General features: G+C 46.5%; 1 protein-coding gene across 1 annotated transcript in view; it reads left to right on the forward strand.

Moving 5' to 3' along the window:
• Positions 1 to 2,904: 2,904 nt before the first annotated feature.
• The window catches only part of nlgn1 (neuroligin 1), a gene marked incomplete at both ends in the record, with an annotated part of 147,561 nt that continues 135,587 nt past the window's right edge, over positions 2,905 to 14,878 (forward strand). Inside the window, one exon of the mRNA XM_079739631.1 lies at positions 2,905 to 3,442. Within this exon, the coding sequence (XP_079595757.1) occupies positions 2,905 to 3,442 (538 nt within the window). The remainder of the gene's footprint in view (positions 3,443 to 14,878) is intronic.

Consider the following 14,878-nt stretch of genomic DNA (forward strand, 5'->3'; position numbering starts at 1 on the left):
TGGAGCAAAGCTCACACAAATAGAAATGGTTATTCAGCAACACACCACGCCCTCACACGGGCAAACACACATGGAGCCTCCCCATTGAAACATCTCAGCATGCCGTGTGTGAGCGTTATGAGTGCTATTACTGTAGCATGCACGGAATCATCTGGGCAGCAAAAGATCTTGACACTGAAATATTAGCCAACCAGGGAGGAATAGAAAAACCATGATGCATGTGTTTTATAAGTAATTAAATTGCCTGTTGTCCCCTCCTCCTCGTTACGTTTTTCATTAAATGTAAGATTAAAGTAGGTATTTTTCAGGATTATGAAAATACTGAAATGTGTGTGTGTGTGTGTGTGTGTGTGTGTGTGTGTGTGTGTGTGTGTGTGTGTGTGTGTGTGTGTGTGTGTGGGTGGGTGTGGGTGTGTGTGTGTGTGTGTGTGTGTGAGTATGTGTTGTGTGTTTATATACGATGACCAGATGTGTGCTTTGTACATTTCATTGTCGCATAACACTGTGCAAATGTATGGGATTGAAAATACATATTTAATATAATCCGACTCCATTTTTGAAGTTATTCACACATAAACACTTTTTAAAGGTTTTCTATTCATGTCCCCCCTATGTATCCAGCTCAGTGGCCTTAAGCATTGCATATAAGATTGCCTGTGTTATGCCTCTGAGCCGATTTTCAGAGAATGAACGCCGCTGCATTTGTGGATGTGTGGCTCTGTAAAATAGTTAAATATGTATAGTGATAAGTGATCAATAATATATATTTTAAGATACTATTTATGAATGTGTGTCCGTCATAGCAGATCATCTTATATATGTTTGTGATATTATTGATGTCCCCTCCAGAAGAAACTCGATAATGGCATGCACCCTTACACACATTATGTGCCTACACACACACACACACACACACACTCGGTATCTGGTTAAAGCTCTGTATTCCCCTCTCTCTCTCCATGTCATTAGAGGCTCCGTGCTGCTGTTGTTGTCATCCTGTGGACCCACCCTGTAGCCCTGTAGTCCAGCCCCCACCTCAACCCACAACCCACTCTCATACTCCCTTGTTCTTTGTTCTCTCTATGAAAAGGTGTCAGGGATTTGTTGATTTATGTGTGTGTGTGTGTGTGTGTGTGTGTGTGTGTGTGTGTGTGTGCGTGTGTGTGTGTGTGTGTGTGTGAGAGAGAGAGTGTGTGTGTTTGTGTGTGAGAGTGTGTTTATTCATATGGCTGCATGTTGACTCATTTTATTATTTTTTTATTCTTCTAGTGGAGTCAATATTTTCGCCATTTGTGTGTGTGTGTATGAATGTGGAATGTGTCTGAATTTGCATGTGTGTTTGTGTCTCAGTGTGTGTGAGCTGTCAGGTTTTCTGTGCAGCTAAATAGGATTTCCCTTTTGTGAGGGATATGAAGGGGAAGTCAACCAGATACATTGACTCAGGGAGAAAACTGGAAAAAAACACTGTCTAGAGTGACAGGCCATTGTAGTTTGCATCATGCATACACCCAAACACACACATACACACAGTAGCATAACCGAGTATCACACACAAATATATTTATATACATATATGCGCAAAGGGATGGCTTGTTTTTCTCTCGGACAACGTTGTTTTGTTTGCAGCAGTGAGCTTACCGTGCTTCAGCAAATATCTGCGTCAGTCTTTTTTTGCAACAATAAATTAATTTGGTGTTCATTACAGTTACTCAGGAAGTAGTAGCACTGGATTTATTTTTGCTTGTTTGTCCCGCTCATATTTATGCTTCTTGTGCCTCGCGCTCTTGCATAAATTATTTGGCAAGTGAAATTGGTCACCATCAAGGAAGGGTTGTCCAGGACACTGAATTCAAACAAGGTTGTCCACCTGTGCTACTTCAAAGATAATGTAACAATGTCATAGTTTGTATGAGACAAACGGGCAGCATCCCAGTGGCTTCATATACAGATCAACAATAAGAAAATGCTTTAATGAATGCCTATATTTCTTTCTCTGTTCTTCCTCCCCGATGCAGTGAAAATATCCACCAGCTTATTTATCACTATTAATACTAATTGTTCTATTTTCTTTGTCTTTCACAGGGGACGGACATTACCGGAACCACCAACCCCAAAGCCGTACCGCTTGGAGATACAATTCCGCCAGATTACCCACAATGCTTCTCTACAACCGCTGTAGGTTCAGCCGGCCAATGGCTCTCCTTCTGTGAATGGCTGCTCATCGTACCCCTAACTCCGTCAACCTCCAATCGTTGAGCAAAAGAAAACACACAGCGGTGATCTCTTCCTCAGCTGCTAGTTGAGCAGAGGGGTTGCTCAACGATGAGGTCGCCCACTTGATGATGGTGAGGTTGCTAGGGAGGACCGCCGGCTGAACTGGGACACCATGAAGTGGGTGCTGGACTTCTGCCGGACAGCCACCCGTGGAATTAAACGAGGATCGCCATCGTTTGCCGCCACAAACTCCTCCAAGACGGAATAACGCGCTGCCTTTGGCTCCTGAGAACAGAGTGACCCGTAGACAGACACCCTGCACACTCTGCCTGTGCTCCCAAGTCGGTCCTTTTTTGCGGGCACACGTGCGCGTGGGAGAGTGTGTGAGTGTGTGTGCGTGCAAGTTTGTGTGCGTGCGTGCGTGCGTGCGTGCGTGCGTGCGTGCGTGCGTGCGTGCGTGCGTGCGTGTGTGTGCGTGTGTGAGCGTGTGTATGTGTGTCTTTGATTGTGTGCCGCCCGGGTAAGTGTTGGTTCGCTTCGGGTTTGTACACAAGAGACGCAGAAGGAGAAAAAGAAGAGGTGGAGGAGGACAAAAGAGAGAGGATCTTGCCGAGAGACCACGCGGACCTCGAGAAAGACATTTTTTTCCTCTCTTCAAAGGCCGAGAGAGAAAGAGCGGCAGTAGCTGTTATGGCTAAACCGAGGCATGTCCCTCCTCCCGCCCGCGACGCTACCCCGACCGGAGGGAGCGACGGCGGTAGCGCGCGGGATCAAACAGGGGACGGAGCCGCATGCCGGGGAGCCTGGGCCCTGGGCCGCGGTGCGCTGGGCCTGCTGCTCCTGCAGGCCTGCCTGGGAGCGGCGTGCGGTGACAAGCTGGACGAGAGCGACCCGGTGGTGACCACCGTGTACGGCCGGCTGCGCGGCGTCAAGAAGGAGCTCCACAACGAGATCCTGGGCCCCGTGGTGCAGTTCCTGGGCGTGCCGTACGCCGCCGCCCCCACTGGCGAGCGGCGCTTCCAGCCCCCCGAGCCGCCCGTGCCCTGGCCCGAGGTGCGCAACGCCACCCACTTTGCGCCCGTGTGCCCGCAGACCATCGTGGAGGGCCGCCTGCCGGACGTGATGCTGCCGGTGTGGTTCACCAACAGCATCGACGTGGTCTCCTCCTGGGTGCAGGACCAGAGCGAGGACTGCCTCTTCCTCAACATCTACGTTCCCACGGAGGACGGTGAGTTGACACCCAGCCTGACCCCCCCTGTCCTCCTGTCTTCCCAGGTCTACTGTGGTCACAGCCTGGGGGGGCAGTAGATGGGGTGTGCGGTGAGGAAGGGGGGAGGCTGGGGCGATGGTGTGATGGGCGCAGGGACAAGGTTTGGATTCAACTTGGAACTTAGAAGCTACTGTTTTTTTTTTTTATTTTGGTAAGGGGGGGATGTCTGTCTGTCTGTCTGTCTGTCTGTCTGTCTGTCTATCGTCTGTCTGTCACCATGCGTGCCTGTCCGTCTGTACGTCCGTCTGTCCTTACAGAGAAAGTGCATGACCCACTGCATGCATAACTGTGCATGTTACTTACTGTATCTTATGAATCTCAAGTGTTCTCACATTGCTAAAAGAAGGGCTTGTGGGAGAAGTGGATGCTTGCCAGAGAGAGAGTGTGTGTGTGTGTGTGTGTGTGTGTGTGTGTGTGTGTGTGTGTGTGTGTGTGTGTGTGTGTGTGTGTGTGTGTGTGTGTGACCCCCACCGCATATGTTTATTTAAATTCATCTCCATGGTTACTTTACCCCTCATCTATTTTCACTTCCCCTTCGCTCTCTCCAGTTTGTAGACCTTTTGATGTATTTTTATAACAGGAATGTTTACAATAACAAGGCAAATGACAACAACATCCTACAGCATATATTAATAGCCTACCCCACATACGGGCTGATCCTGCGAAGGTCCCTCTTTCCACCGCGGCACGGAACGACCCATCTTCCTTATCGCACGGGCCCTCATTCCTCCTATTCCAACTGCCGATTTTGAAAACCCCCAAAAACTAAACGGTGTAGTTTCCGGTGACAAAGTGTATAAGGGTGTGTAGTTATTCGTAAAAGACCCTGGAAGATATCGACATTCTCTCTCCTCCTCCTCCTCCATTTTCCTACTCCCAAGTCGGTCTCCGACCCCCCGCCTCGCCTCCCCACCTGGCTCCACTCACTCATCACGTCCCCTTTGTGAGCACGCACAATGCCTCAAATTCATGGAACATAAAGCCAGCGTGACCATAATCAGCGCTATTGATTAGCGTGACCGGTCGGCCAGCTGATCAGAGGGCCCTAAGTGAGATTGTCATGCTTGTTCTTCCGTCTTCTTTCTGTCCGTCTCCTGTCGTTCTTTCTTTCTCTCTTTTTCCCCTCGCTCTCTCTTTCATGCTCCCTCTGTTTCTGTCTTTAATCACGCTCATTCTCCCACTTCCCTTTTACTCTCTCTCTCTTCATTTAGCCGAACTCTGGAGTACTCTTTTGTAGTAAACCAGCTTTCGCTAATGAGATCATATTTAGTCTTTTTCTTTGTGTTTGTGTCTTTATTTCCCCCTCTCCATCTCTCACGCTCCTTTCAGTTCCACTCCTCACTCAGTCAGTCTGCTACAAACGCTTCAATTTGCGATTGTGTGTGTGTGCGTGTATGTGTGTGTGTGTGTGTGGGTGTGTGCGTTACACCTAAATACGCGTGCGTTTGCCTTAACACGCGGCTGCATGCCAGCTCCTGTGTGCGTTTGTTGACGTGGTCCTCGGAGCTCCATGTTATTCTTTAGTCTTCTATTCATTTTTCAGTCAAAAGAATATCCAAGGAATGTGCCCGGAAACCCGGCAAGAAAATATGTAGACAAGGAGGTATGTATATTATGTACGCAATTTCTACATTACCCTCAACCTCCCCTACCCTACTTCCCCTCCCCAACCCCCATCCACAAATCCCACTGCAAAATGGAAGGCGGCTGAGTCCCCACAATATAGCATTGACCTATTGTGTGTGTCAAAGCCAGTGTCGGGCACGACAGCGCTGTTGTCATGGAGAAAAAAACGCCCACCATATTCTGCTTCTTGACTTTAATTGGTCCAATGTACCTAGCTGATTGGTCCTAGCGTGGTAAATACAGGTGTAGCTCATAACCATAATTAGAGGCTGGTCTTGTTGAGGGGCTGTCCGGTGCGCTAGCAATGGAGCAGCATGGGAGTTGTAGGCGTATGTTGAACCGTGTGGCTGCTCTGGAACACATGGGCTGTGTACCAAATTGCTAGGAGGCTTTCTGTAATCTTTCCAGGATCGTCCCCTCATTAGTTGTCTATTTGTGAACAGGGCGCATGTATTGAGACAGCCTCGAATTGGGATCAAATTGGACACAGCGGCGGCACTTCTGGTTGCCATGGTAATTGGAGGACAGCGAACGTGCCTACTAACAATGCCGCCCTTAATGCTGACAAAATACAACACTGTGCGTTTAACACATGGTGCGCCTTTTAATGAGAAACAATTCAATCAGAGAGTAAGTAGGACAGCAGCATACCCCACATTTTTCAACCATTAACACGCTAACGCGATGCACAGCCGCGTCGGGACATGTCACGCTGCACACTACTGTAGCAGTACGTTCCTGCACCCACCCAGTATGACCCAGAACGACCAGCTCTCAAGGATGCATCCTAGCTGCCGGGGACCACGGCCGTGTGAATGGGAACAGGCTCTGAATTCATGTGTTCACGCGGCGACACCTGTGTTTGCCCCGCTACGACTCCTGTCGTGAAAAGAGTCCACTGTCTCGTGCTCGGGGAGTCTGAGATTGCCATGCCACCCGTCGCCTCATCCATGGGCCACTGGTCTGGTGAGAGAGCCTCCGTTGTTTGCCGGGGGAGGGTGGGAGGGTCGGAGGGGAGGGAAGAGGAGGGGGGGGACAAGAAGGGGGGCCGGCGGCTATGGCAGAATTGACCATGTGCCAGATAGAACAGGTCAGGAGTGTGTCCCCATACTGGCTCGGATGTACAAGGTGATGGGCAGATATTTTAAGACGATAGAAGAAGTGTGTGTGCTCACACACACACACACACACACATCCATGCGCAGACATGTGCACATTTACGCATGCACACACACACACACACACACACACACACACACACACACACACACACACACAGACACATACACACACACACACACCCCATTGCCATCCCAGGAGATTGTGTGTTAAACAAGATGAGCTTAGGCTGGACCTCTAGCACATGCTCTCTATTAAAAATGAGGCGATCTGAGTTCTATTGGCTGGGGGGGGTGGGGGGGCACCTGATCAAGCGGTGTTACAACAAGATAATGACCCTTGTCTCCCCAATCGTTGTTACCTCCCTCCCATGTCTTGCTCTCTGCTTTGCTCTCTCCTCTCTTCCTCCTCTTTCAAACTCTTTATCTACCTCTCTCTCTCGCCCGCTCCCTCTGCCTTTATCTCCCTGCTTCCCCAGGTGTGTGTGTGTGTGTGTGTGTGTGTGTGTGTGTGTGTGTGTGTGTGTGTGTGTGTGTGTGTGTGTGTGTGTCCATGCGTGCGTGCGTTCATGGGACAGCAGCTACCTCCCTAATAGGCGATGTGTGAGGATTCCTCAGGGTGGGCAGAAGGCAGCGTTATTAGTCCATGTCCATCCAACCTCTTCTTATTAGATTGTTAGAGAAAAAAACGTGTTTTCCCTCACTTGCTTTTAGTCTCTCCTCCTCTCCTTTTTAGACTTTCATTTTCTCTTGGCAGCGACGCCCTATAGCACACTATTTTTCTTTTCTTCATTATTTATCAGTAACTGATGAAGAGACTGGAGCAGCGAAAGGGTACCGTGACAGGTCAGTAAGAGAAGAAAACAAGCAGAGAGCAGGAGATTTATTGAGTGGGGAGAGGAGAAAGAGGGAGGGGGGATGATGTCATGACAGGAGTGAGGGAGAGAGAGAGAGAGAGAACTCCAGATGCACGCCATCTCTCCCGAAGTACACGGTGAAGGGGCGTAGACATCGTCTGAGATCTTCATCTTTTGTCTCTCCTCCCTTTCTCAGTGTATTTAAGAATCACAAGTGGAAGTTTTTCGACACTTCAAAGGGGTGTCTCTTTCATGTCCATTATTTTTTAATGCGCCTGCTCTCTGAGTGTGGTCATTAAATCTGAACATGCCGGGGAAGGGGTGGTGTGTCTGTTTCGGTGGAAGTGTCCCTCCTTCCACACTCACTATTATTTTAAGTGTTTTGCGGAAAGGAGGTAAAAAGAAATAATAATCTGAATTCAAACAGAGAATTCATCCTTACACAAATTTCAAAGTGTCTTAGGTGAACGCTAGTTATGTGGTCAACTTTGTGATTCAAAAACACACCATTTCAATATGTCAAACAAAACGCAAATCGGGTGTTCAACAGATTCAGTACCACCATCAAAACCACCATCACCCTCCTCCATCAGCACCACCTTAAGTCCAGCAACAGCCCAGTTCACTGCATGGGATGCCTTCCCAGGGCTTCTTGAAATAAGCCACAGCAATTGGCCAACAATTGTTCATCAAGCCCCAGCCACTGGGACACAAATCAAACCTGTATCTGTCTGACATAGATGAATTAGATGAGATTGATGTGTACCCCAGATAGTCTAACAACCACACCTGTATTGTAGCAGAGACACCAGCTAAATGTTTATGGCGTAATGAGGCTGCAGGCTGTCAAGTTAGCGATATAACTATACACAGGCTTCGTGGGGGGATGATGGGCCTCGCTAACGTCATACATAATAAAACGCATCCCTTTCTAAATGGAAAATGGTCCGACGTCAACGAATAAACTGCTCTACCAGAGAAATCTTTTCCGACCCACAGTCGGACTCAATATGTGAGTTCCTTCATTTGGTTCAGTGCTAATGGAAATACAACACTTGAAGGCGCAGCAAAAAGCGAATATGATGTTAAACAAGTTGGAAAGCAGCCAAACCTAGAAATGTATCTCACAATAGGCACAAGTGTGATAACTACACAAATGTGACTCTTAACAGTTTACAAAGAACAGGCTCCTTTACATGCTGATGAATAGAACAGTTACACTATTCTCACGTTGCGTTACGGCTCTAACACTCTGAATGTGTTTTTTGCGTTAAGAGCTGTCGAAGGGCTTCATTGTCATCATTTCACAATAAAAGAACAAGCTGCCGTTGTGGTTGAGTAGGCCTAGGGCTTGTCTCGTCACGTGGGACCACAGGACAGATGTTAATGTTGGGGGGGATGTGGCTATTATGTGTATTTTTATTTTCCTAATCTAACAACCAAGCCCAAATGGAAAAATGTGGATAGCTGCGTCATTTAGCACCCATGTGGTGGTGTCATAGGGCTGCTGCCATTGGGCAGTTTGGTTGGGGATTGCTGCATGGGTGCGTCTGCAAGCAATTCAGTTCCTTCTGTGTGTGATTTAGACGAGGCATTATATTACCCGCTGCCTCTTTTTCCCTCCCTTTACCCATCCTTTTTTCCACCGCTCTCTCTTTCTCTCAGCTTCCCTCTCTTCCCGAGGCTTTGTTCCAGTTTCATACGAGTTGAAGGAGAACCCTTTGGGATCTCCTTCCCTTCTCTATCGGTCTCTCTGTCTTTTTTACACACACACACGCACGCACACACGCGGACACACACGCACGCACACAAGCACGCACACACGCACGCACGTGCGCACACACATACACACACATATGCACATGGATGCACACATATACGCACAATCACGCACTCATACAGACACACACATATACACACGCACGCACACAAACAAATCCATACACTCTGAGACAAACTCTCTCAGGAGAGACATGAGCGGAAGGATCTTTGCATCATTTCCTGCATTAAGTAGCCACTAACTTTGTGTGTGTGTGTGTGTGTGTGTGTGTGTGTGTGTGTGTGTGTGTGTGTACGCCTGTGTGTGAGGCCAAAGAGTACTGTTTTTCTCGGCCTCCGAATAAATTATCAGAAATGTTGGAGTACAGTGCGACACTTTATTTTCCCAAACATATTATATATTAAAATGACAGATAAAATAAATGTATAGAGATGCAGAAGCCATTTAGGTCACGCCTGTTTTTACCAAATAAATATTATACACCATATGAATGTTTTAACTATGCATCAAAACATTTTCTGTTTTGTATGTGTATGTAATGATTTAATGTACAGTATGTAATAATTCAAGCTTTTGATCATAATAATGCATCTTCTAAATAATATATCAAATCCAACATGTTATGATTACACCACAGTTCGATTCAATCCCAGATACAATCTTGCCCCTCCCAAATCCCCTAGCAGCTCCTACATAGCATTGCAAGGCTATTTTTGGAGGTTCGTTTCGTGGGCCCGGTGGTGGGAGAGCTCAAGTCCGGGCCAGCCAAGCTCGCATATTTTGTCACCTCATGAATATTTCAGGTAAGCGAATCCGTCAACACGGCTACCAAAGAGAGAGACAAGGCGAAATGAGGAAAAAGGAAAATGTAACAGCTTCCGCTGTCGTTTCCATTTCGCTTAGAGTCATTATTTATGAAGTGAGTTATCCTTCTCCCCGCTCTGAAACATCTAACAAGCTACTGAACGTTGGCACGCCATTTTCCTTGAGGATTATGATGTTGATGATGGAGGGGCCGGCTCCAGACTGTTCATGTCAACACCTCCGTGTTTTGGGAGTAAGACAGAGAGAGGGAAAGAGGAAGGGAGAGAGAGAGAGTGTGAGAGAGAGAGAGAGAGAGAGAGAGAGATAGAGAGAGAGAGAGAGAGAGAGAGAGAGAGAGAGAGAGAGAGAGAGAGCGTATAATGATGCAGAATCTACATATGTACATATGTGCGCTTCATCTCTGATGATAATCACGGCTGGAGACAATTATTCTGCAGGCTCTCAGCGGTGATACATAGCCCATGGAAATATCCTAGCTGCTAAAAAAAGGAAAATTGAGCAATTATTTGATGGCGGAGAATTGACCAATCATTTGATGGCATTTGATGGCTTATATATATATATATATATTTGTAGCAGTACGAAAAGGTCTGGGAGATTTGAAGTGACAATGAATTGAAAGAATTATTTGACAGAGCCTACCTTTTAGCCTCCCTCTCTCCGAGCCATCGCTCTAGTTTTACACTGTGTACAGTTGCATTCACTCCAATAGGCATTATTCCACTGAACACGCTCCTCCCCTCAGGTGACCAGCCCTCATACACATAAACACACTCATGTCATCTAACACTCAGGACCTCTGCAGATCTGGTGCCTAGTAGTAGGAAATCTGGGTGGGCGGGGGGGCTGCCAAGTCCCTTTAATTATGTTGTGATATTAAATTGGGTCGATTTAACAGGAGTATTACGAGGAAGGGGTGGGGGATACCTAAACGTAACATTTTGGACCACACACACACCCACACCCACTCACACAATTAACAATTAATGAATGATGACATTTAATGGGATTCTGATTCCTGTTTGTAGAAATATGCCAAGGGAACACTAGTCAATAGCTTCATATTATTGTGTTTGCAGGGTGTGTGTGTGTGTATGTGTGTGTGTAGTTGGAAGTCGAATGGGTTTTTATAGAACAGGAAGTTTGTGGCAGCACCAGGCCAGATGGTGGGTATGAGGCTAATTGCATAGAATCGGGACAAACAGCGGTGTCACCTTGGCCGAGCAATCAGAAGGAGTGAGCGAGAAAGAGGGAGAGGGCGGGAGAGAAAGGCGGGTGGTAGCGAGCGAGAGAGTGCACCGTGCACCATTAGGATTGGAGCAGAGGGAACAAGAGGAGATATATGGTGTGGTGTGGCAGCCATCGAGTTGGATAAAATAAAAATTGGATGTAACACTCACATGTGGTAGAACCTTTTCCACCGCAGCGAGGCGTAGCAGATAGAGCGTTGCATTGGTTTGGGTTTGTTTGTTTCCTCTGGTTGTCTGAAGGCCACTGTCTGGATAACACTTGTTCTCAGAAGCACTAGCATCTGAGCCTTGTCCAACCGTCACATTGTTGGGGGAATAACACATTGTTTACCATTTCCTGTCCCTGTTTTACTAGATTACTTTTGAGAGAAGACTTGTCAAATATTCATCTTGTACGGCATCTTGTTAGCAAACTTGCCGACACCCTGCTTAAATCCTCTGTTTCGGTGTTACCTTGGTGCTGTGGCTCTTTAATGTAACCTTCAAAACAGCTCACTGTTTAATTTGGAATTTCACATCGTACGTAACATCTTTTTAAAAAATATATATTATTGTTATTTCCTACAAGTCACTATGTATTAAGCAGTTATTTATCATGGTTGATCATTATTGCAGTTATTGAAGTGTGTCAGCCAAATTAGATCATTTTAAACTTATTTGAAAAGGAATGTGCTTTTTCAAGACCGAATAATTACTATCAAAGCTTTTAGAAGTATGTAAGGAAGGACGATAAAATGTAATGCGCGCAGTAAAATAGGTCATGTCCCTATGAATACAAAATGTGAATACAAAGCAGCTGTCTGAAGACTGTGACTACTTTAAAGACTTCCGTAAGATCTCCTTTAGATCCATTTGTTGTGTTGACTAAATGTATGTAAATTATAAATTTACATTCGATTGAGGCGCCGTCCGACATACTTGTCTTTTGCATATCCCTTCCTTTTTGTCGATGCGCTTACGACCACCGTTTTTCTCTTTCCTATCTAAATCTGTTCAGCCTTAATATTCCTTTGTCTCTGGATTATGCATCTGCATTTGTTTCATGTTTTCATTCCAGGACGGCCCTCGTTCAGTGTAACCGCCTGGCCCTCTCCTCACTGCGAGGCTAGGCTCTGAGGGCATGGTGTTAATCCACTTTAAATGTCTTTCTAAGCCAAATTGCTTGGAAAGACATGGGAGACTTTGCTTAGAGACACCTTGTGTACTGTAACACGTAGATCTAGACTGCAGTAAATATGCCGCAAAGTGACAATAGTGGCCCTCGAGGCAACCTTGGGCTTTATAATTAGTTTCTGTGTGTGCCCAGAAGCCTTGTTTGTGAACAAAAAAAAACATAAAGTTGCCATCAAAGGCCCCTGCAGCCTCCAGGTGCAAGTGTAATGGGGCTGCTTTAGCACTGCTTATTTCTAATTAATCTGCCCGAATGCATATCCATTTCAACCCTTCAATTATAAATGTATCCTTCATGGATCTATATTTATCTATTGTATTCATTTAGAATTGATACTCCCATGTCTGGTTTTAGTCTAAACCTTTCTCAAAATGAACAGCAAGAATAACAGCATTCTCTAAAAATGTGGGTCTTGGTCTGGGTTTCATTCACTGTACAGTTGGGGTTGGTCGAGGTAAGATGTATTTGATAAATCTTTGCTAGGTTTACCTTTAAAAGTTGATCTTTGTTATCTTATCTCTCCCCGCTCCTGCTCTCCGCTCTCTCCCTCCTTCTTTATCTATTTTCTTTTAACATTCTTCACACATCAGGCAGGAAAGGCCGGTTTTGTTTGTCCCCAAAATGACAACGCAGTGTTGAATCTGCGACATTGATGAAGCAAACAGACACACTACAACCAGGCAGCCAGAGCCAAAGAAAGATCCACAGCATATGTTGCGTGTGCGTATTTGTGTGTAATTGCCCCAAGAAACGTCTCCCTTCCCTCTTTTAGCTTCTAGTTATAGTCGGGCGCTGGCTGTTGTATGGCGTCCGCAGATGTGTTCAATCGTGCAACCCACTTCACGGAACCTTGCCCTAGTTACACACCCTGTCCTCTCTGTCGACTTTTTTTTGGTACTCGCTGTCTCATTGACCTTTCCTTTGCTTATTTTTATGTCCCAATACCTGGTTTTGATTTATCACCAGTTTGTTGTTTGCCATTGCCTCTTTCAGAATTGCAGAGAGCTGCATTACCATTACAAAGAGAGATCCACCGAAATACATTTTCTTGAATATGTACGTGTTTTGAAATGTGCTCATTATGATGCCAGGATGGTTGAGGAGGATACACACACACACACACACACACACACACATAAACACCCAATCCCGCACGCACGCGCGCACACACACAGACACACACACACACACACACAACACACACACACACACACACACACACACACACACACACACACACACGCGCACACACACACACATGCACACACACTCTGCATGACTGCTGGTCGTGCCCGCTCACCCTGGCCAGTCCTTTATTTCTCTTGAGAAATGTCTCAGGATCTAGACATCATTAACCACCTTGGATCCCCTGGGTGGCTGCCGTTTAATGTTTAATTTCACACCACAAGGGGGGGAGGAGGGGCGGAGGCCTGGCGGGCGAAGAAGGAGGAAGAGGAGGAGGAGGAGACACGCGGGAGGGAATAGGGAGAGATGGCAGAGCGGTGAAGGGGGCGGACATGTTTGTGTGCGTGTGTTTTCCTGGTCATTTTTGTGAACCCGGCAATTAGTCACACTGAGGCATTTAGTCTGCGTGGTTTGTAGTGGAAGCCTTAAGCCTTCTGCCTGTCAAGTTAAGCCCCCCCCCCTCCCCCTCCCCTCTGCTCATACAAACACACTCAGAGACAGACACACCCACACTACCGTGCGCACACCCACACAAACTTCTTTAGAATCAATGTCCCTCTCTCAAACCTTTATGCTTTGCACATAATAAATGATAATGATAATTAAACCACATGGTCATTTATTTTAATAAATGAAATTAGAAGGTAGAAAGAATATCACACTGGAAGAAAAACACACACACGCGGACACACACAGACACACACACAGCAACACACACACACACGCACACACACACACAAATAAAGATAACTCAGTTTGTCTGATGCGTCTGCTACTTAATCTGTGTGTGTGTGTGTGTGTGTGTGTGTGTGTGTGTGTGTGTGTGTGTGTGTGTGTGTGTGTGTGTGTGTGTCAGCGTGTCAGCACATCAGAGACAGCTTGAAACACCTCAGCAACTTTGGTTTGACACCAACTGTCAATAGCCAATCACTCCTTTCATTAAGTTTATTGACAGAAGGGAAATGGACTGTGTGGGTGTGAACCCGCGTGTGTAGGTGCACATGCTTAGGACACACTTAAGCGCACACATGCTGGAAATAATGAAAACGCACCTTAAACAAGTTACAAATGAATTGCCTTTGCACTCACATGGCAATGAGCAGATTCATAGATAGAATTTTGTTTGTGTGTCTGCCTGTGCACATGTGCGTGTGTGTGTGTGTGTGTGTGTGTGTGTGTGTGCGTGTCACATCACAATCTAAGTCTCTTTCATCTCTCTCCCGATTGGTCCCTGGAGTTTTCGAGACACACTATCGTCGGGATAAAAGCCTTGGGGGCCACAACAGGAGGCGCGTGTTTCTTCTTTTCCGCTGCCTCCAATCAAATGACAGTGACCTTTATTAGGTTTACTCACACCTAACACTAGCAAGCTCTAGCAATTTTTTCTCTCCCTCTCTCTCTGTCCCTCTGTCTCTGTCTCTGTCTCTCTCTCCCTCTCTCTCTCTCTCTCTCTGTATCACCCTCCATCGCTCTTTCTTCTATTTTTGCAGTTTGTTTCATCCTCAATTTTGAGTTAACTTCCCTGCCCCATCTCACTTTCTTCCTCTTTTTCAGTTGTTATGTCCCTTATCTTTGTTGTCAC

Source organism: Pollachius pollachius, assembly GCF_949987615.1.
Source record: "Pollachius pollachius genome assembly, chromosome: 7".
Lineage (NCBI taxonomy): Eukaryota > Metazoa > Chordata > Actinopteri > Gadiformes > Gadidae > Pollachius > Pollachius pollachius.